General features: G+C 41.6%; 1 protein-coding gene across 1 annotated transcript in view; it reads right to left on the bottom strand.

Moving 5' to 3' along the window:
* Positions 1-21,704, bottom strand: part of PPP6R3 (protein phosphatase 6 regulatory subunit 3) — a 136,742-nt gene that overhangs the window by 22,198 nt on the left and 92,840 nt on the right. Inside the window, exons 17-22 of the mRNA XM_045013936.1 lie at positions 17,658-17,773; positions 16,101-16,186; positions 10,125-10,211; positions 5,924-6,021; positions 2,486-2,540; positions 747-877 (exon numbers count right to left, since the gene is read on the bottom strand). Coding sequence (XP_044869871.1) covers positions 747-877; positions 2,486-2,540; positions 5,924-6,021; positions 10,125-10,211; positions 16,101-16,186; positions 17,658-17,773 — 573 coding nt within the window. The remainder of the gene's footprint in view (positions 1-746; positions 878-2,485; positions 2,541-5,923; positions 6,022-10,124; positions 10,212-16,100; positions 16,187-17,657; positions 17,774-21,704) is intronic.

Below are 21,704 nucleotides of genomic sequence, written 5' to 3'. Positions count from 1 at the left end.
CTTCACTTCTGCATGGACATCAGAGCACTGGTAACCTGGCCCTATACACATTCCTAAATATAGCAGCAACATAATGGCCTGGCACAAATTCCTGGTCACAGGTATTTGCAAGTGGAGGGAGAACAGACAATAGGGCATATGGTGCTACTGTGCAAAGGTCAGAGGAGACATTCCAAAGAGACCCCTGAAAGGAAACACTGGATGACTGAGTAGAAAGCTGAAGGGGCAGTGGAAGCACTGGGGAAAACAGATTCCCCATAATCTGCTCTTTGAAAAAAAAATCTCCATTACTGCAGCACAAGGAGGGGATCCTTGGCACTACAGAGCCTGAGTACACTGGCCTCCTGCTGGTGTAGCATGCTGAAGGGAAGGCAGGCTCCTTGGGCTGGACAGCTCAGTGCCTCTGAAAATCATAACCAGGAGGATGACTGCAGAGGTTTGGACCAAGTGGCAGTGGAGGAAAGGAGCAAGGATGGAAGAAAAAAGGAAAGCTGAAGAAGTGCTGAGTAGCAAAGAGGGTTTTTGCCTAAACCTCTTACAGAGGCAAAAGATGGAAGGGACAGGTGCGCTGGGCCCATCCTCTAATAAGTTATTTAAGAACAGCAGCAACTACTCAATTTGTGTCTGAATTCTCTTTGTTAGGCAGGCCTTCCAAGCGGTCAAGAATCTGTACCAACAGTTGTACTCAGTGAGAACAGTGAGGTTCTTCTGTACTACAAATTGGATGGAAAACAAACACTATTCACCTGGATCGTCTCTGGGATTCTGGTGTAAACGCAATGTGTTTTTCTTCCCATATATCTTCTTCATCAGAACCACCATCATCAAACTGCTGTATTCTCTCCTTACAGCATGCCTCAAACAATGCAATATTCCCCTACAGCAGAACACAACGCAAAAATATGAACAGGAGTAAAGACCATTCACAAACTGTACATTACTCCATCTTATTTCTATGGTTAAACAATTTTAATATAGTCTCAGAAAAGGATAAAGGTGCATATAAAGAGCCGACACTATATCCCATGAATAAGATATGCGCTCAGATTTGGATTAATCAGCTTTGACTAAGTTTTCTATGAGGGCAGTTCAGGAAACTCTGCCCTACAAGGGTGCCTGTTTTACCATTTCCTGCTCACTCCCCTGGACATAGCTAAAGAACATGAAGTTTTGGTGACATTTTTCCCATTGTGGATTCTCTCTCAGCTCACTGCACCAAAGAATGCTCCATATTTTTGGGGGGAGTGGCGGGAGGTTGAAGGGAGAGGCACACACAGTCAAGGAGGGAGAGGTTAGCATACCAGAGAAACATTTTCTGGGGAAAGATCTTTACACTTCTGTCCCCTTATTCCTTTTACCTTGCTGGCTAAGACCATACTTTGCATTTTGGTGGAAGATTGAGCAGCTACTACCCACACACTATAAACTGAATAAGCAAACAGCACAGGCCCAGAGTCTATTCCTGAATCTGAGGGCTTGTCTACCCAGTGCAGCAATATGCACTAAAGCAGTGTAATTTCTAAAATACACCAACATGTTGTGCAGTAACTGTCTCACACAGATGCTGCTGGCATGTTCCCTAGGGTGTACTAACTTAGTACTGTCAACAAATACAACAGTACCGTGAGCTAGGGAACTCCTAAAGCAGTGGTTCTCAAAGTGTGGGGCACGTCTCCTTAGAGGGCACAGAAAGGATGACAGGACCATCCCCCATAGGGGATGGGAAGGGAATGCCATGCTTCCAGCCCTGCTACACCCCCAGATCAGCTCAGTCTCCAACCCCATTCAGACCACAGTCCAGCTCCACCTCCAGGCCCAGCTCTGCTCTCACCCACAGCTCCACTCCACACTCCATCCTCAGCCCAGCTCTGCCCTCATTCCTTCTCCGTCCCCAGACCAGCTCGCCTCTAGCCCCAGCTCCTCCCCCAGCTCTGCCTTCAGTCCAAGGTCTGCTCCTGAGGAAGCCTTGACTGGGCAGTAATGGTTGGGGGCGGGAATGGCGGCAGCAGACAGGGCAGCGCATCTGGAAAAGTTTGAGCAGCACTGTCCTAGAGCATGCCAGCATGGGTCTACAAGGGCCAGTTAGCACATAACACATTGACACACATCCCTCTAGTATGCTATGCTGCACTGTGCAGACAAGCTCTGAGGCACCTCTACCACAGCAAACAGGCAGCTTTTTGCTGCCTTTCCTTTTAGAGCCGGCTAACAGAAGCACTTGTATCTGGTCATACCTTAAAGTGAAAATGGCTCTGCTCAGAAGCTGATATAGAAAGCAGTGATCAAGTTTCCCAATGACACAGAGGCTTTACATCATTACAAGAAAGTGGGTGGATGAGCTACTCCTCAAGATAATAGTGAAAAGAATCATTTGACCCACCACCATCCTACATGCTGAAGACAAGTTTTAAAGTTTTATTATTTGTTTAGCAGTCCACTCTCAAGCACAAAAGAAGTCATGATAGCAGCAGGAACGTATACTCACACTTTCATTTGTATTGAGGGTAAAGTTGATATCTGACACTCGATCAAAAGAGACACTGCAAAAAAAAGTACAGATTTATGTACTAAAAGCAAAAAAGATGCTGAAATGTACACAACATATACAGAGACATTTTCATACTCAACTCTTTACTGCGCAAGAATATTAAGAGGACTTAAAACTATAAAACTTAAAAGCGGCAAAGAGTTCTGTGGCACCTTATAGACTAACAAACGTATTGGAGCATGAGCTTTCGTGGGTGAATACCCACTTCTTCGGATGCATGTAGTGGAAATTTCCAGAGGCAGGTATAAAAATGCAAGCAAGAATCAGGCTAGAGATAACGAGGTTAGTTCAATCAGGGAGGGTGAGGCCCTCTTCTAGCAGTTGAGGTGTGAACACCAGGGGAGGAGAAACTGCTTTTGTAGTTGGCTAGCCATTCACAGTCTTTGTTTAATCCTGAGCTGATGGTGTCAAATTTGCAGATGAACTGAAGCTCAGCAGTTTCTCTTTGAAGTCTGGACACAAATCAGATGTTAGGGATGGCAATATACAAAAACCTGTAGGAGAACACTTCAGTCTCCCTGAACACACTATAGCAGATTTAAAGGTAGCCATCCTTCAGCAAAAAAAACTTCAAGACCAGACTGGCTACCTTTAAATCTGCTATTGTGTGTTCAGGGAGACTGAAGTGTTCTCCTACAGGTTTTTGTATATTGCCATCCCTAACATCTGATTTGTGTCCAGACTTCAAAGAGAAACTGCTGAGCTTCAGTTCATCTGCAAATTTGACACCATCAGCTCAGGATTAAACAAAGACTGCGAATGGCTAGCCAACTACAAAAGCAGTTTCTCCTCCCTTGGTGTTCACACCTCAACTGCTAGAAGAGGGCCTCACCCTCCCTGATTGAACTAACCTCGTTATCTCTAGCCTGATTCTTGCTTGCATTTTTATACCTGCCTCTGGAAATTTCCACTACATGCATCCGATGAAGTGGGTATTCACCCACGAAAGCTCATGCTCCAATACGTTTGTTAAGGTGCCACAGAACTCTTTGCCACTTTTACAGATCCAGACTAACACGGCTACCCCTCTGATACTATAAAACTTTAGTAGCAATTTCCCATGCAGCAAGGAAGTGTGTGTTTAGGAGAAACATGCCTCCTACTATCATTCAGTTAAACAATTTATCAAATCATGGGATGTTTTCCATGCACAAAATCTTACAAGGCAATTAAGTCAATAATATAAAAAATGGCTACCTTTTATCAGATACACGGACAAAATAAATCCAAATAAAATAACTAAATGCATGTAATGTGGTCAAACACCACACATCTCAATTTCTTTATCTATTTTTAAAATAGAAAAATAGTGAATACACAGTTCCAAGGAATGTCTACAAACTGACAGAATAAATTTTAAAAAATGAGTTGTCAACTAAGGCCCTAAGTCCATCAAAGAGATCCATGCAGGCAGATTTTACACCTGCCCACGGACTTCAGGGAGACTCTGAAGACATAATGGTCCACCAAGGCAGATTCTTTTAGAAGACTGGACCCTAAATGTAAAGTGTCAACATTAATTGTAAACTTATTTCCTGCGCAAAGAAACCTGATGACCCTTTTCTTACTGACTAGTGAACAGAAAGGAAAACAAATTTCACATGTAAAATACTAAGTTCAAAAACTAACATTTATTGTCCTTTTAGGCCTAAAAACTGACCTCTCCACAGTGAGCCCACCTGCAGAGTTTCATCTTAAGGACTGCAAACATTCAGTACTCCTCATGTCTAAAATACCCTTCCTGCAGGTGTGAAATAGGGGGGAAAGTCTGCCAGCCTTTCAGGACAATTCACAGGTATTCTCTCTTTAAGCACATATATGAGTGAGTTTAAAGTTAGCTGTGCATTTGTTAATCTTCCCCTAAATCCTCACAGCATTAAAGATCTGTTGGAGGAGGGGGTAGAAGAGAAACAGCATTTACAATTCGTTAGATATGACCTTCAAAGTCAAAGCAGATCAATTTTTAGGCCCAACAATTTTAACAATATTCCTTTCACATAAAAGGACTAGAATCACATAATTGAACCACCATGCAACTAACTAAAGAATAGCCAGCATTTACAGCTAGAAAGTAGGTAAGATTACAAGCAATGAAGTAACTCATATATATGATTTTTTTTTATGAGAGTCATGTGGTTTCTGATGGGCGATATCAGGGATCAAATTCACAGTGGTAGCTAGAGGCACAACATCTAGGCAGAGTGCACACCTCAAGGGGTCTGCATTATATTTATATAAGCATCTTGTTAATTATGTGTCATCTTCTTGACAGACTCACCCAAGCAGTATAGTGTGCTAGCTCCTATGGCAGGTGTATACCAAAAATACTGCTATCCAAGTATATTTAACTAACTTAAATTGACCTCTTTTCTACAGACTTCCACCTCCTGACAGTGAATCTTCATCTCTGCACTCAGAGGTTTCATATACAATTCCCTTCCCTGTTGAGAAGGCAGGAGTCAACCTCAATTAGTTTCCCATACTGTTTTGTAGGACAAGCTACAGTAAGGTATCAATAATCAGTATGACAACACTAATCTGCCTTAAATATTTAACTGCTGTCTTGGATTTGTTTTAAAACGGATACTTTGTGCCATGCACACTTAAATCAATTTAATAAAATATGGGGATTAGATAGAAACTAAAACTTATCACCAGCTCCAATTTACTCCTTTTCCAAGAGGGATTCTCAAAAGCATGGTCCTTTTTTCTTTTTTTCTAAGAAATAGGGATCATCCTAAAGATTCTTGGGTTGTATTTTACCTAGACTAAAACTGTTCCCATTTTTAAGTTCTTCACTTACCTTAACTGTAGAAGTGTATGTCTGAACTGCTTTGCTCTCGAACAGATAGATTTATGAAGCCCTTCCTTACTGTCCCCTACAGAAAACACTCATGGATGTGTTGCTCCTGCCAACTTTGCTAGGAAAAGTTAATTTCTGCTATGCACCATGGTGTAGAATATACCCCATGTCTATCTACTATGCCTAAAAACTATCCCATCTATGAATTCTGCCCACACCAGAGCCATATGCCAAGGGTCTTGTGAATAAGAGAACAGATCCATAGGTTAAGTATGCTATTAAGAAGTCTAGTTATATAGTCACAAGCAATGTGTTCTCTTATATAGCTACTGTGGGTTGGGAGGACAAAAGAAATAATAGTGTTGCTCTGAAAAATTGCTCGGGGAAGCTAATCTGCTCTTCCTGAAGCACCCAGTATAAGAACTGACCATGTTAGTGCTGATAAACAAGGCCAAATGCAGACAGCTCATCATCAGTCAAGGCTGCAATTAATTACTGGGACACAGTCAAATGTGAAATGATGCAATAAAGAAGAAAATCCCAAATTAAAACCAGCATAAAGTCATACTCACTTCCCGATGTCATCTTGATCAGCAAACTTCTCATCGTTGAAGCCAAACTGGTCAATAAAATTGGACGTCATTTGTTGCATCTGATAATCAGAAAAGGCCTGGCAATCCCAGGACCAACGACAGTGATATAAAGATTCTAATAATACTCTGAACACTATTTGCCCATTTTGCTCCAGAAATAAATTGCGTTAATCTAAACACAGGGGGTTATAAATTAATTTGTTTTAAATCTATAAATTATCTCAGCCCACTGAATATACACTGACCCACATTTGATGGCTTTGATGCCAGCTTGGTAGCAGCTCTAATAGGAAAGTTAATCTTCACTCTACATGTGGTCTTAAATACCACCTTTCCAAATGCATTTCCCAGGACACACTGTGACAGGACAGCTTATTAGGTACCGGAGAAAAACTGCCTTCAACCTTGTCAACATGAAATTTTTAAACCACATGACTCAGGGAAGAGGGGAGAGCAGGGCATTGTTATAAATAGAAAAAAATGTGTGGGTAAGAAGTTATCAATTTCAACTATAAGATCTAACAGTATCTCTCCATTACCCCCCCAAAAAACACAAGTGGAAACCAGAAGAGTTAATGCAGACATACCACACATCTAAATTTAATGTTGCCAACTCTCACAATTTTGTCACAAATTTCATGAGATTTGGGGGGTTTAAGGTTCTTTTTGTTTTTTAAATAAAGTCTCAACAGACCTCAGATTACTGGCTTTAAAACTTGTGAAATTTCCCTTATTTAAAATAACTTATTTTCAGTGGGGCTGAAGCCAAACTGCTCTCTGCCAAAACAGTCACCATTCTCTACAGACTTCGCATGTTGAAGGGAGACTGCAACCTCATTGTGTTTTCAATGAAACTTAACCCAGGTTACCCTCAGGGAAGACAGCCACTCTCTGGACTGTATGGTTAGTCAGCTAGACAGGACATGGGAATATGAGAAGCCAGAGATGGCCTGAAAAGGAGGTACTGAGAAGGCAAGGTAGAGGAATAGGTGATGGCAGAGGGAAGAAAAACAAACACAGGGTTGGGGACAGGAAATTATGGAGGAAGATAAAACAGGGCAGTGATGAGGAAGGAGAGGGATACAATGGCAACTTTCTACACTCCTGGGATTAGGAGTGAATAAGGGGAACCTCCATCCAAGCAGCCACTGGAGAAGCCTGCCTTTTTGCATGTGTTTCAGGTAGAATTTTGACCTGAAACATTCACAAGTGCCAATCAATCCCTCAGGTCTTTTATAGTAGATAGCACTACATTGGGCAAAACATATGGCTGGCCTAGTAATATTAGACCTTTGTTCTTCCTGCGCTGACTGTCCATATAAAGCATTACTAGGTTTTAGAAAGGCACTAAACACTTCTTCTGTAAAGTACTTTGATAGCTATGGATGAAGAGAACTTATTACTGAATGCATGTGGATGAGAAGACATTCATAAGGGTGTTGTTAATGATAAATGGAATGATGAAAAAAACTAAATTAATGGTGAAAAGTCAATTAGATTTTTAAAATTCTATCAGTTTTCAAGTGAAATAAGTGTAGGCAGCAACTTCTGTTTTATCAAATATGTAAGTCATCCTAGTGACAGTATCTTTTAAAGCGTAATAGTGGGAAAGAGCATGCTAGAGAAGCGTTCCAAGACATAGTTAGCCAAGAGTCAGAACCTGCTGACATTTTGACAGGCCAAAAGGCAGATACAAGCTTTACAAAGTGAAAAATGAATGGAATCGCTGATATACTTCTGCTTGTTGCCCTTAAAATAAAGGGATCGGCAGAAAGATTTACAGCATGAGACCCTTCTTGGTGGTACCATTTCTAGGGTTTGTCATGAACTTCCCTAAACAAAGCTCATCAAGCAGGAGGGGGGAGTCAATTTTACCTTTAAAAATCCTTAAAAAAAAGGTAGCAGAGCAGGCCTAACGTCTTTATGGCATCATAAATTAAGTTAGAAGTCAGGTGTGAAAAGTTATGAAACATGTCTGAAGATTTACTTTATAAAAAGGAATGATTTCTCCATCCAATAAAGAAAAACATTTTGCCTGCGAAAAGATCCCTTTTGCCTGAGTCATCAGGATCAAATCTACTTTAGGTGTTCTCATTTAGGGCAGCCTGAGATTTTACTTAGGTCTTTGAAGATAAATTTGGAGAGATTTTCAGGAAAAGGAAAACACCACTTTTCATATTCAGTTATGCAGACTTGTATTTATTCCTTAACTATGCCTATATCACCAACTTTCTGGAAATCTCATGATGCTGCACAAGCATCAGCACAGCTCCGCTGGTGCTAGCAATTGTAGGAGCATTAGTGTACACTGGTTGGTTGTCAGAATTTTTAACCACTAAGTCATCTAACTTTGCTCACAGCAGGTCCAGACAACACAGTAGTAAAAATGCCAGCAGATGGTCTACAATATCACTACCACTCTTACCAGCACTAGATTTGATGGAGTCTTAAATTTTGCCCACAGAGCTCAATGTTTGGGATTACTTATGTGTGCATTATAAATTCTTTCCTGACGTGCGCTTTGCAAATTGGGAGAACAAATTTCAGTCATGAGGCAGCAGACTCTCCCCCTAATATTTAAAGTAAGGAAGGTCTTTTAAAAAAAAACTGTCCTGAGAATGAATTAATGAAAGTTTCTTTCAAAATGATAGAGTTTTAAAATTATTTCTGATGACAGAACTGACTGAGGCATTCCACTGATCAGAGACAGACAGAATTAAGACACTTCTGGACTGAGGATTCTTCATTAGAGAGAAATCGAACATTAGAATGAGACTTGGTCAGGAAGCTGAAGAAAAGAAAGCTGGAGGCTGCCTGTTTTAGTCTGGGCCTCAGTAAATCTGGCAAACAAAGTAAACCCACCTAAAAAAGGTTAATAGGTTCCCAGAAGATCAGAAGAGTAGAAGGAAAAAAAGACTACCAGTGCACTAAACATTACAGTGCTTCCACTTATTCTGGAAAACTGATCTGCTCTTCCTTACAATGCAGCAAAGAATCCTGTGGCACCTTATAGACTAACAGACGTTTTGCTTTTACAGATCCAGACTAACACGGCTACCCCTCTGATACTTCCTTACAATGGTGTCTCCAGTCTACTGTCTTTCACGTCATACTCAGTTTTCTACAGAAGACACTATATCAAGGTACAGTTCTCTATTCTAGGCTTAAAAAGGACAAGAAGCCTCGTTACAAACTCTTTTAAGACACTAAAAAGATTGTGTTACACCATTATCCCATATAGCATGCAACAGCAATGGTCCATCTGCATTTCTGTTAGATTAACTACCTAAACACATGCAGTTGCTGTGACAGACTAGGCAGAGCTCACACTGAAGTACACAGTTAGAAGATGGTGCTTGAAGACTATGAAGGGTTTCTAAAAGATTCCACATTCCTACAGAAGCTGCTACCTTGCTGAAGACACCAACCCCATCAAATTTAGAATGGTGCAACTAAGATGCAATAAATCACTGAAATATCAGACATGAAAAAGTTAATTATTTCTAAAATTAACAAAAACCTCAAGCAAACTTTTGGAACAACTGCACTTTATATAAATGATAAAGGTATATAAACTTTAAGAACTACAGACTGTAGTACTTGGGTTGAGGCAGTTATAAACAGCTAATGGTACAAGCAGCAATTTAAATAACTTTTGTTTAGTATCTTGAATCTATAGCACCTTCAGGATTGGAGATCTAAATCAATGTACACTGTATTCAGATTTTGACAGCTTTCACTTTCCTCCAGTGCCAACAGAGGAATAAAGAAGATGTACATTGCAAATGGAATGATGCTAGTACAGAATAGCTGTCACCCTTCACCCATCAAAAATGGCAAAGTACCAGAAGTGCTTCCAAAAACTATTTTCTAAATGAAAGTGCTAACTCAAGTAGACTGCTATACAGTTAGTTGGTGCTCTCAAAAACACCACTCACTTGTGTGGCATTACCATATTAAATCCTGTAACATTGTCAATTAGCAAACTATAAATATGTATAGAACTTTAAACTGCACACTGCCTACATTTTTTATACACTTTCCTGTTTCACCACTGAATTCTCCAAATGTTTTGCATCAAATGCAGCCACCCATCCCCAAAGACAAAAATCCCACAGAAAAGCTACTTTTACAAAGAAGGCACACCTGTGAACAACACTGTTAAATGAATTTAACTCACTTGCTGCAAAGAAGAATCTTGTGAAAAACCAGTTTCTTTAAAGTCAATTTCATCATCGCTGGATGAATGAATGTGGCAGGTAGTAACCTAGACAAAAAAGTTTAGACAGCTATTTAATTAAACAAAAGGCTTTGTGTAGATTAGAATTATTATACAAGGTCATTACTTTCATTTTTAGACCAGCAAACACACTATTCCAACTGTAAATGCATATATTTCATCCACTAACATTATATTTGCATGTCACCAGTCATTACATTAGTGTTTGACACCTTTAGTGAATAATTCCATCTTTAACATCTAGCAAAACTAACTCTAGAGTTCCTTCAGTGGATGCTACTTAATAAGTCAAACTGGCCAAACAGGACAGGAGCAAAACTGTATCTTACCATTTAGATACAATATGAAATTATTCCAGTTAATAAGGAAGTTCTTCCATGAAGGTGTGCTTATTAACAATTCTACCAATTAAGTATCAGAGGGGTAGCCGTGTTAGTCTGGTTCTGTAGAAGCAGCAAAGAATCCTGTGGCACCTTATAGACTAACAGACGTTTATCCTGAGGAAACTACAATGCATTGGTGACCTTCCAGAAAACACCATCCTGACCACCATGGATGTAGAGGCTCTCTACACAAACATCCCACATACTGATGGAATACAAGCTGTCAGGAACAGTATCCCTGATGATGCCACAGCACACCTGGTTGCTGAGCTCTGTGGCTTTATCCTCACACACAACTATTTCAAATTTGCTGACAATATATATCTCCAGATCAGTGGCACCGCTATGGGCACCCATATGGCCCCACAATATGCCAATATTTTTATGGCCGACCTGGAACAACGCTTCCTCAGCTCCCGTCCACTCACGCCCCTTCTCTACCTACGCTACATCGATGACATCTTCATCATCTGGACCCATGGGAAGGAGACTCTGGAAAAATTCCACCACGATTTCAACAGCTTCCACCCCTCCATCAACCTCAGCCTGGACCAATCAACACGGGAGGTCCACTTCCTAGACACCACGGTGCAAATAAGTGATGGTCACATCAACACCACCCTATACCGAAAACCTACCAACCGCTATGCCTACCTTCATGCCTCCAGCTTCCATCCCGGACACACCACAAGATCCATTGTCTACAGCCAAGCACTGAGGTACAACCGTATCTGCTCTAACCCCGCAGACAGAGACCAACACCTAGAAAATCTCCACCAAGCATTCTCAAGACTACAGTACCCACACGAGGAAATAAGGAAACAGATCAACAGAGCCAGACGTGTACCCAGAAGCCTCCTACTGGAAGACAAACCCAAGAAAGAAACCAACAGGACTCCACTGGCCATCACATACAGTCCCCAGCTAAAACCCCTACAACGCATCATCAGGGATCTACAACCCATCCTGGACAATGATCCCACACTTTCACAGGCCTTGGGTGGCAGACCAGTTCTCGCCCACAGACAACCTGCCAATCTGAAGCATATTCTCACCAGCAACTGCACACCGCACCATAGTAACTCTAGCTCAGGAACCAATCCATGCAACAAACCTCGATGCCAACTCTGCCCACATATCTACACCAGCAACACCATCACAGGACCAAACCAGATCAGCCACAACATCACCGGTTCATTCACCTGCACTTCCACCAATGTAATATATGCCATCATATGCCAGCAATGCCCCTCTGCTATGTACATCGGCCAAACTGGACAGTCTCTAAGGAAAAGGATAAAAGGACACAAATCAGACATTAGGAATGGCAATATACAAAAACCTGTAGGAGAACACTTCAACCTCCCTGGCCACACAATAGCAGATCTTAAGGTGGCCATCCTATAGCAAAAAAACTTTAGGACCAGACTTCAAAGAGAAACTGCTGAGCTCCAGTTCATCTGCAAATTTGACACCATCAGCTCAGGACTAAACAAAGACTGTGAATGGCTTGCCAATTACAGAACCAGTTTCTCCTCCCTTGGTTTTCACACCTCAGCTGCTAGAACAGGGCCTCATCCACCCTGATTGATCTAACCTCGTTATCTCTAGCTTGCTTCTTGCTTGCTTATATATACCTGCCCCAGGAAATTTCCACCACTTGCATCCGAAGAAGTGGGTATTCACCCACGAAAGCTCATGCTGCAAAACGTCTGTTAGTCTATAAGGTGCCACAGGATTCTTTGCTGCTTCTACCAATTAAGTGTAGCATTCATCCACTGTGAATCAAAACATCTTTTACCCAGTTACAGCACTACACAGTTGAAGAAGAACACTGTTTTTGAGGGTGGAAGCTGAATTTGCTTTCCACTGAAGCACTGGCCACTGCTGGAGTCAGCCACTGTCTTGCCTCACCAGTGTCCAATATAGCAATTGCTATGTGCCCATAAATCTGGAGACGATTTAACAAGGGGGAAAAAACAGATTTAAAAAACCCCAAAATTAAAAAAAAAACAAAACCCCCCACATTTTTACAGTTACACATCAGGGTCTTGATCCTCAGAAGTGCTGAGTGCCTACAATTCCTAATTAATTCTCAGAACCCGGTAACTTTACTAAGATCAGGCTTAGTAATGCTTCTACGAAAACTAAAACACTGCATAGCGCAGTTGTTTTCAACCTGTGGTCTGCGGACCCACAGAGCCAAAACTAGGCATTTTAGTGTCCACGGTGAGCAAGCACATTTGCACCCCTTGCCACTTTTCATTATTTTCACACCCCATTTTTTCCACCTCCATGATTTTGCACCCTGGGCAGCTATCCCACTCTGGTTAAGGCCCTGCTAAGGGGTCCGTAAAAGGTGACTATGAAAATAAACCAATCTCTTAGAACTGGAAGGGACCTTGAAAGGTCATCGAGTCCAGCCCCCTGCCTTCACTAGCAGGACCAATTTTTGCCCCAGATCCCTAAGTGGCCTCCTCAAGGATTGAACTCACAACCCTGGGTTTAGCAGGCCAATGCTCAAACCACTGTGTTCCGTTTAGCTGATTAAAGGTATGTGAATACCCCCACCTACAGGTCAAACCCCAGAAGTGATGTCATTACTGTAGAAGCCCACAGTTTAGTGCCCTCTCTCACACAATGTGAAATGCCGTGCCGAGAACAAGCAATGTTTATAGCTGAATTTTGTTCAATCAGTTTTTAGTCTATGATTTTTACAGCAGGAGCCAACAGACCACAGGTTGAACTTCCAAAGGGGTCCAGCTCCATTCAAACTTTAAGGGTCAGCAAATGAAAAAAGGTTGAAAACCACTGGCATAGAGAAAAGGGGCCAATTCCTTTATTTGCTATTTTGAAACAAATTATCCACTTTCTGAAACAAATATGACAGCCTAAAAAATAATATCTTTAACATTCAATTCACGCATAACAAATCAGTTTCACCCCCTAAAAACTACCCATAATCTGAGATCAAAGAAAGAATTATAAAAGTGTAAAAACAAAACAGCAAGATTTTTCTATGCAATGTTTTTTAATTCATGGCCCCACAGGGGAATGGAATACTACTTGTTTTAAACAACTTAAGTAACCAAATGAATCCTTGGAACAATTCAACAGTAAACTGCAAATTACTTATAAATTATAGTGTGGATTGTGCATATGGTATATTTTTCACTTGAAAATTTGTTTTAGGCCTCAATTAGGCATTATAATATAGAACGGAGTAAATCATGTCATCGGATCTTGCTTTCTAGTCTACCAAAACCATCTGTTCAGGATTAAACACAATCCCAATCACTTTTGTTTCAACTTCAAGTTTCTTAAATTTTAACTAGTAAATCTGTAAACAGGTAACTAAAACACAAATAAAATCAAACCAAAGTAAACACTTAAACTCTCAAGTCAAAATTCCAGCTAACTGAATGGGCTTGAAACCAAATTTAGGCATATCTGCAAGAAAAACACTTCAGGATTCTTATCAAGCTCTTCATTTAAACACAGTCAGTAGGCTCAAGCAAGTACTAGATTAAAAGACCAGTATCTGAACTCTTGCTCTAGTAGTTACCAAAGACAATAGCGAAACAGTTTTTACAGTTTGAGAAGAAAAATTAGAAGCTACTTAGTGCTGTTTACAAGTACCCATTGTGTATTCACTATCAGTTCTAATGTCTCTCTTCTTGAGATTTTTCATGTCTCATGAATGGAGCAATTTACCATTAGGATACACAAATTAATCTTTAAATGCATACCTTTTCTCCATAGAAATCACTTTCCTTAACTATTTAAGATTTTCAAAATAAGAATTGTGTTAAAGGCCCCAAAGTAATAATGTAAGAAAGGCTTTTTATTTTTGATGGAAGAGATACCATAATTATGAAAAATTGGAGATCTTTACGATGATTAGTTATTTCAATGAACTTCCAACAGCAAACTTGCTTAAAAGTGCTATTTTAATTAGAGCGTATGTCAGACCAGTTAGTGTGCCTGGAGAAATCAGACCCCCATTTGTGAGAGACTTGCAGTTAATTCAAGAAACTTAAACTGAACATGAGACAATTCAGCATTAAACTCTGTTGGCCCCACTTCGGCTGGAATTCTGTTAGATATACAGTTTTAAAAGGAATGGGGCATATCTATATCAAAGAAAGTTAATAATCCAATATTCTACCTGGCTTAAAAATTTAGACTGACCTAGAGAAAACTTGTAAAAGAAAACCTGCTGGAGACTCTGACCGCACAACACTAGTAATCTATATTTTGGATTAATGTTTCTCAGATTTGGTTATTATTTATCGTGGCAGGTTGTTTTACCCCAGGATCAAGAAAAAGCTTTTCTCAAACAAAGAAATGTAATGGTTCCACACATTTACCTAAACCACGCTACATTTCTAAATGTCAGGAGGCTATGAAGATGATAAATTGGACCAGAATCACACTGCAAACCTGTGGGCCATTTCCAATAAGGCTATAGATCAAAAAAATTCATAGGATGGATTGTTTTCTTGAATAAATATCCAATGCAGTTCTGACTAGTATCCACTACAGATATCAGAAAACCCCATGAATTCATTGTTTTTATGCCTGTATTAGGCAACTCTAGGGTGCTGAATTATTTTTATTTCACACATGGCCTTCTGCTGTGAATCTTGCATTGTTGTACTCTCACATGAAAATTTTAATAAATTAAGAACAGATTTAACAATCTTTATTCATTTTTTGGTCCAAATTAGTGATGTATAATTGCCACTTAGTGAAACCATAAAGAAACCAGTGATCCTTGGAGAAATTAAAAAAAAAAAAAAAAAAGTATAATGAGGCCCAAGTAGGCAACCACCTCAGTTTATAAATAATCAAGTTTGTCCTATTTTGAGTTGAGGGACCTGACTGCTGTTACACTGACACTGACTTTAAATACAAACAAACAGAAAATGCTGTCTCTGTTTAAGACTATTTCTGCACCTCACAATTAGATGTGTTTAGCCTTTAAAAGGCCAATGTAAACTCTGAATCACTCAGTGCAGAACAGAATAGTCATGACAGGACTTTAATCAAGGCAAAATTATATTTCTTCATTAAAAGTGAGGTAGGTATTTGTGTGCATCATTCAATGATACAGGAAACAGTTTCACTTTAACTGTATGTATGTAGGCTTGCTTACATACTGTATATGAAAAACCCCAGCTTCAGCAATTTGAGTCTCAATTCTTCAAGCAGTTTTGGATTTACAAAGACCCCAAAGTGACCTCTTCCTGTTGGGTGGTACTTTAAGAGTGAGGTGCAATACAATATGAGCCCAACTCCAAACACCCTTGCAAAACCATATTAAATTACCAATAAGGCAGCCATATTTGCAAAGGAAACCAAGGAGGTGCCGATGCCACAGTGCAGCTACTGGAGAGGTTTGATGGCATTCTGTCTGAGAAGCATGATGGCTGAAAAAGCCGAAGTGCAACCGTATCCCTGACACATGGGAAGGGAAAAGGATGCCCTTATAACAGCAGTAACTTTTCAAACTTCATCTTACAAAACCTACTAGATCCACGGTGTTCCTTTTGTTAGTTTCTCCTAAGGAGTTTGTACAGAAGGTCTCCCATCGCTCCCGGACATCATCTGGAAGCTCTAGAGTAAAACGGAGGAAAAAAGTTTTAGTACCAGTATCACTCAAGGCAGTTAGTTTTCACTCTCTTCTCAGCTCCCAAAGTTAAACTTGCAAAAATCACTGCAGAACATGTTATGCTATACATACAATTGCAAATTTTCTCAGGCACTGTTTATTCTAACAAGGTGTGGTTTTCAGGCAGACATTTCCAGTCTATTAGATGACAATCTCAATGGCTCACTGGTGCAGTAAGCCTGTAACTGTACATGAGTATAAGGAATGTGGGAGTAACCTCGAGCACGTGAGGACTTGGGAAAGATTAACACTGCAAGAAGGAACACATGGGATATCTGAGACTGAGAAGGCCTATGCTGGAGAGATTAATTATTCTAGAAGTACCTGTGTAAATAAGCCATTCTCCAGAAGAAGATACTTGACTCAGTGTAGTTTTCATTAGGACAGGCCACCAGTGTTCCCTCTATTTTTTCCCCACACACGTGAAGAATGAATTTTGTTGTGTGTACCAACATGGAGGAGATGTGTGACACATCACCTTCATATTGGTGCACATAACAAAATTCATGTGGTGGGGGTGGGCCCAAGGGGTTTGGAGTATGGGAGGGGACTCAGGGCTGGGACAGAGGGTTGAAGTACAGGGGTGTGCAGGCTCTGGGGTGGGATTGGAGATGAAGGGCTCAGCGCTGGGGCAGGATTGGGGTTGGGATGGGGGGTGCAGGCTCCGGGGTGGAGCTGGGGATGAGGAGTTTGAGGTGCAGGCTGCCCCGGGGCTATGGCAGAAAGTGAGGATTCCGCCCAGCTCTCTATACAGCAGCATCTGGGCTAGGAAGGGAGAGGCACCTCTCCCCACCGCAGCAGCTCCAGGACTGGGGCCGTGGGATAGGTCCCTCTCCCCCACCCACGGCAGGTCGAGGGGTGGGCTGGGAAATGGGCACCTATCCTCTGGCCATGGCAGATTGGGGGGGGGGGGGGAGACAGGCTAGGTGGGGGCCGGGAGAGGGGCACCTGTCCCTCGGCCATGGCAGGTCAGGGGGCCAGGCTAGGTGGGGTCCGGGCACTTCTCTCCTGGCCATGGCACGTCCAGGCCAGAGCTGGGTTCAGGTTCGGGAAGGAGCACCTGTCCCCCGGCTGCAGCAGGTTCACCAGGGCTAGGTTTCCTAAGCCCCTGCGCAGTGCTTAATAAGCTGCTGTGTGGCCACGCTGCTCAGAGGGAATTTAGCAGGCAACCCCCGCTCACATTTATTTGAAGAAGCCATGGCACTGCTTCCCTAAGTTTGGGGAGAGCAAGTCATATAATTTAATAGGTTACTTGGACTTACACAAACAGTAAGAAGTCTGCTTCTTTCCCTGGGACAAACAACTTTTGGCAAGAAAGCCCCTATTAAAAGCTGCCTTTTACATTCCTAGCATGATTTAATTCTACAAATCCAACTAACAGAATGGTGCAACAAACCTGCTGAAGTTTAATGTTACCTTTAATAAGCTGTTGTACTAGTGCACTGTTTGGCCCCTTATCAGTACTGTGCACAATACAGTTAGCTATCCTTGTTAAATGACCCATATAACCATGCCGCCTTCCTCCTTCAGCCCTGAAAAAGAGAAGTTCAAATGTTCATCTTCCCAAATAGCTGGCTGTTGAAGTATTTTGTAGTTATGGAACGTTAAGCCTATAAATCCAAGGAAGCAACACAAAAAGTTAGACCAGACAAGCGAGGAAACAAAGTACTTTAAATACTCGTAAGGAGAATGAGTAACGTATACTTCAAACCAAAACGTTTTTTGGGCTGCTAAAACACATTTTTTGAGCTCCCTCTCTGAACTGTTTTTAAAATACATAAAGCTATCCATAAAGAAAGAGAAGCATGTTTAGTCATCAAGTTATTCTCCTGCTTCTACATAGTTTTGAGGGAAGTTAGTATGGTCAGAATAAGAGCAAAAATCCATTTAATATTAGATCCAATTTGCTAACAGGTTTGGAGAACCTACCTCACATAAGACGTTCAGACACCTTTCCTGAAAACTAATACTTTTCACTTAATACTTCAAAATATTCCAAAAAGGGAGTTTTGAGCCTCTAACAGTGCTAAAATAATTCATTAATTCAGGCTACAATAAAATATTCCCAGATTTTGTAAAGTCTGTCTCAGGGCTAGCCTAACACAAGGGCTAACAAACTTCTACGTACCAGATTAATTGGGACTGTAGTTTGAGAATGCCATTCAGGACATTACTAGAAATTCCTAGATCTTTGTCCAAAGTGTTCCGCTGCCAAAGCTAACATGCCTGACAAGGAACTGGAAATAGCAGCTCCCAGAATGACACCTTGCAGGGCTGAAGGACAACAGTTAAGACTAGCCGGAGCTGGCCTAGCCTTGAGAAACTGAAAATTAGAGAAACATCTAGATCTGAGCTTCACTGCCAAATACCAGCAGCTGGTTGCAGGACAGGGATATCTGTCTTCAGCCTGGACATACTGGCTGCATTTGAGGAAAAGCAAGATTGCGTTAAGGAACCACTTGCCCGGTTGGACAGGCAGGCATCCAGTCTGCTGTTCAAATGAGCTTCTCAGTTATAAAAGCAATTAGATGGGCAGCTCAAGATAAAGAAAACTTAGAAGCCACATCTTGCACAAAAAGTTTGTCTACACAGGAGCACTAAGGAAAATTAATCCAAATTAACTAAAGGTGTTAAAGTGGATTAGTTAAAATGCATTAAACCTGTGTGGAAACTCATGCAGAATTAAAGTGACCTTAATTAGGTTTTGTTTAATGAATTAAGGACTTGTCTATGCTGTGCCAAAATGCACACTGTGGAGGTGTGAAAAGCAGAGTACACCAAAATGTTATGCTCTAACTGCCCCACATGGATGCTGCTGGCACAAACTAAAAGATGCGTAGTTCACATTAACATAGCCCTGTTTGAAAGACTACATTAAACCTGTGTGTAGAGACACATTCAGAAATGAAGTGGTCTTAATTCAATATAGCTTAATGCAGGGGTTCTCAAACGGTGGGTTGCGATCCCAAAGTGGGTCTCAACCCCATTTTAATATCAGACACCTTATTAAGAGTTACACTTTTATCAAAGTCTCTTAACTGATGCCCTTTCTTGATGATATGAATTAAGCCTGATTATAGTGAATATTTCACCACCCCAACCCACAATAAGAACCAAGACAAGATGTTCTCATGAGTCTTTTAGCTACAATTCAATCCAATTTAAAACTCATTTGGTCTTGCTTTTAAAGTTAATTGATTAAAGCACTAAGATCCACATAGAGTGTTGTCAGTTACTGTATGCAGAGAGGCAAGACAAGCCCAAATGGAGAGAAACAGCCATCAAGCAGAACCTCCTTGAGCATTGTGAAAGCAAAGAAGTATGGCAAGCTTAAGCACCGACACATACACTGTGTGCACACTTACAACCAAGACTTAATCTGTACAACATTTACTCCTGGGGGAATACTACACATGCAAAGAATTTATGTCCCCCACAGATTTCTTTGCTTCCCTGCAGAAAAATGACTTTCTGATGGGGAAGCAAAGGGAAGCCACAGGAGCAGTCAATAACCCTTCCTAGCAGTACGTTTTGGGTGCCCAGGGCAGCCGGCAGAGAGGTAAATCATTGTGGGGCAGGAGGTGGAACTGAGGAAGACCCAGCAGGTGGCTCCTAACGTGTGCAGGCTCAGCTGCTAGTCTGGGCTGGGCTAGGGAGGACGGACTTCCTCTTCCCCTGCATGGCATTCGCGGTCAGGACAGACCCACCCAGGAGATTTCTCCCCCAGCTGCAGAAAGCTCTGCAAACTCGTGCACCCTCTCCCCCTGCTTCCTGCACCCATTGCTCCTCAGCTGCAGGGGGAAGGATCTCTGTACAAGGAGCTGCTCCCTCAGCTGCTCAACCCCTGTGCATCCAGACGCCCTCATACCAAGACCCTCCTGCCAAGCCTCACCCCCGACCCCCTGCACTCAAATCCCTGCGGATGAGCCCCAAGCCATGCACACTCAGATCTCCACCCTACCAAGCCCCAACCAGTCGCGCCTCAATATCCACCCCCACTTAGCCCTACTCTCCCAGCATCTGGACCCCCTCCACCCCACTGAGCCTCAACCACCTTCACCTGGACCCCCTACAGAGTCCCATTACTATTGCACCAAGAACCCCCCAACAAGCCCCTCTGTATCCAGATCCCCTCCGCACCCAGATACCCGACTAAGCTCAGTGGGGCAGGGCTCTGGGGTGTTTCTGGGGCAGGCCCCGTCCTTGCACTGTCAGGATTGGGTGCAGCCTCACTGCTGAGTCTGTGTCTGGGATGGGGGTGGAGGGAGCTGCACAGTGATCTCTCACCTCTGTGCGGCCAGTGTCCTGTGCTCCCCAGTGCCATGCTGGAGCCTCCACATTTATTTGACAAATTAAATTTAAAGAATTTTGCAGCATTTTAAAATACTGTATACACTTTTTTTTGGTGCAGAATTTAATATTTTGGCACAGAATGCCCTCAGGCATTTTGCCCTCAGAATGCCCTTTGGTTCATTGTTTTACCTCTCCCTTTCTATCTGGTGCTCTATAAATCCTACATGAGTGATTGCTCAGGGTTTAGGGTTTTTTTTGGAGGGGGGGGGGGGGAAATTAAGGAGACTGAAGGCCTGAAGTGAGTGACTGCTTTTGTGTTTATTTAATTACCATTTCCTCCCTCTCCCTCATTCCTACAGTACATCTATCAGCCTAAAACATGTATAAATTAGCATAACAGATGACTTGTTATCCTTATAACTGTCCATATATGAGGCAGAGAAATGAGCGGCAGTTTCTCTCCAAATTTAAATCATGGTCTATTCTGGTGGTTAGAGGTACTACTTCCTATTGTAGGTTTGGAAGTATTTGGATATCACGGAAATGGGCATGGTATGAAAACCTATGTAATGGCTGGTCTCTCTCATTTCTGTCTATACCAAGACAAGAAACAGACTCCACAAGACCAGAGCATTTGGCCAGGAATAAAAACAGCAAAAGGAGGAAGAATATGGATTCAACATCAGAAAATGAGAGACTATGTTCTATTATAAAGACAAAAAGATTGTAGAAGTTAAAGAACCAAGCCAAGAACAGCCCCTCAGTAATTTTGCTTTATACTGCATCCCCTCCCACAAAGCACCTCATGTGATGTTTAGATTGTAAGCGCTTGAAGTCCTTGTCTAAAGCGTCAGGCATAATTTTTGGTGCTATATAAATAATGTGTAGTATAAATTAATTGGTGTCCTGTCACAGGAATGTAAGTCTCACTTTAGGCTCCCAATTTTAATAATCCTTGGGGGGGGGGGGGGACCAAAAAACTTACTGAAGAACAAAACAACTGGGATTTCTTTAGTTATATTTACTACAGTGTGCAATAAGAGTTAAAGGTGGGCTTGCATATTTCTTACACAAGTCACTTCCATGCGTTCGCAATACATTCTCAGTTCTTTACTGTAGTAGGTTACCAACCACAGCTATCAAGCTGCTTTATATGAAAAGGTCAGAGAA

The sequence above is a fragment of the Mauremys mutica genome, chromosome 4, assembly GCF_020497125.1.
Source record: "Mauremys mutica isolate MM-2020 ecotype Southern chromosome 4, ASM2049712v1, whole genome shotgun sequence".
Taxonomy (NCBI): domain Eukaryota; kingdom Metazoa; phylum Chordata; order Testudines; family Geoemydidae; genus Mauremys; species Mauremys mutica.
Note: the sequence above shows the minus strand (reverse complement) of the source record. Positions and strands in the feature narration are given on the sequence as shown.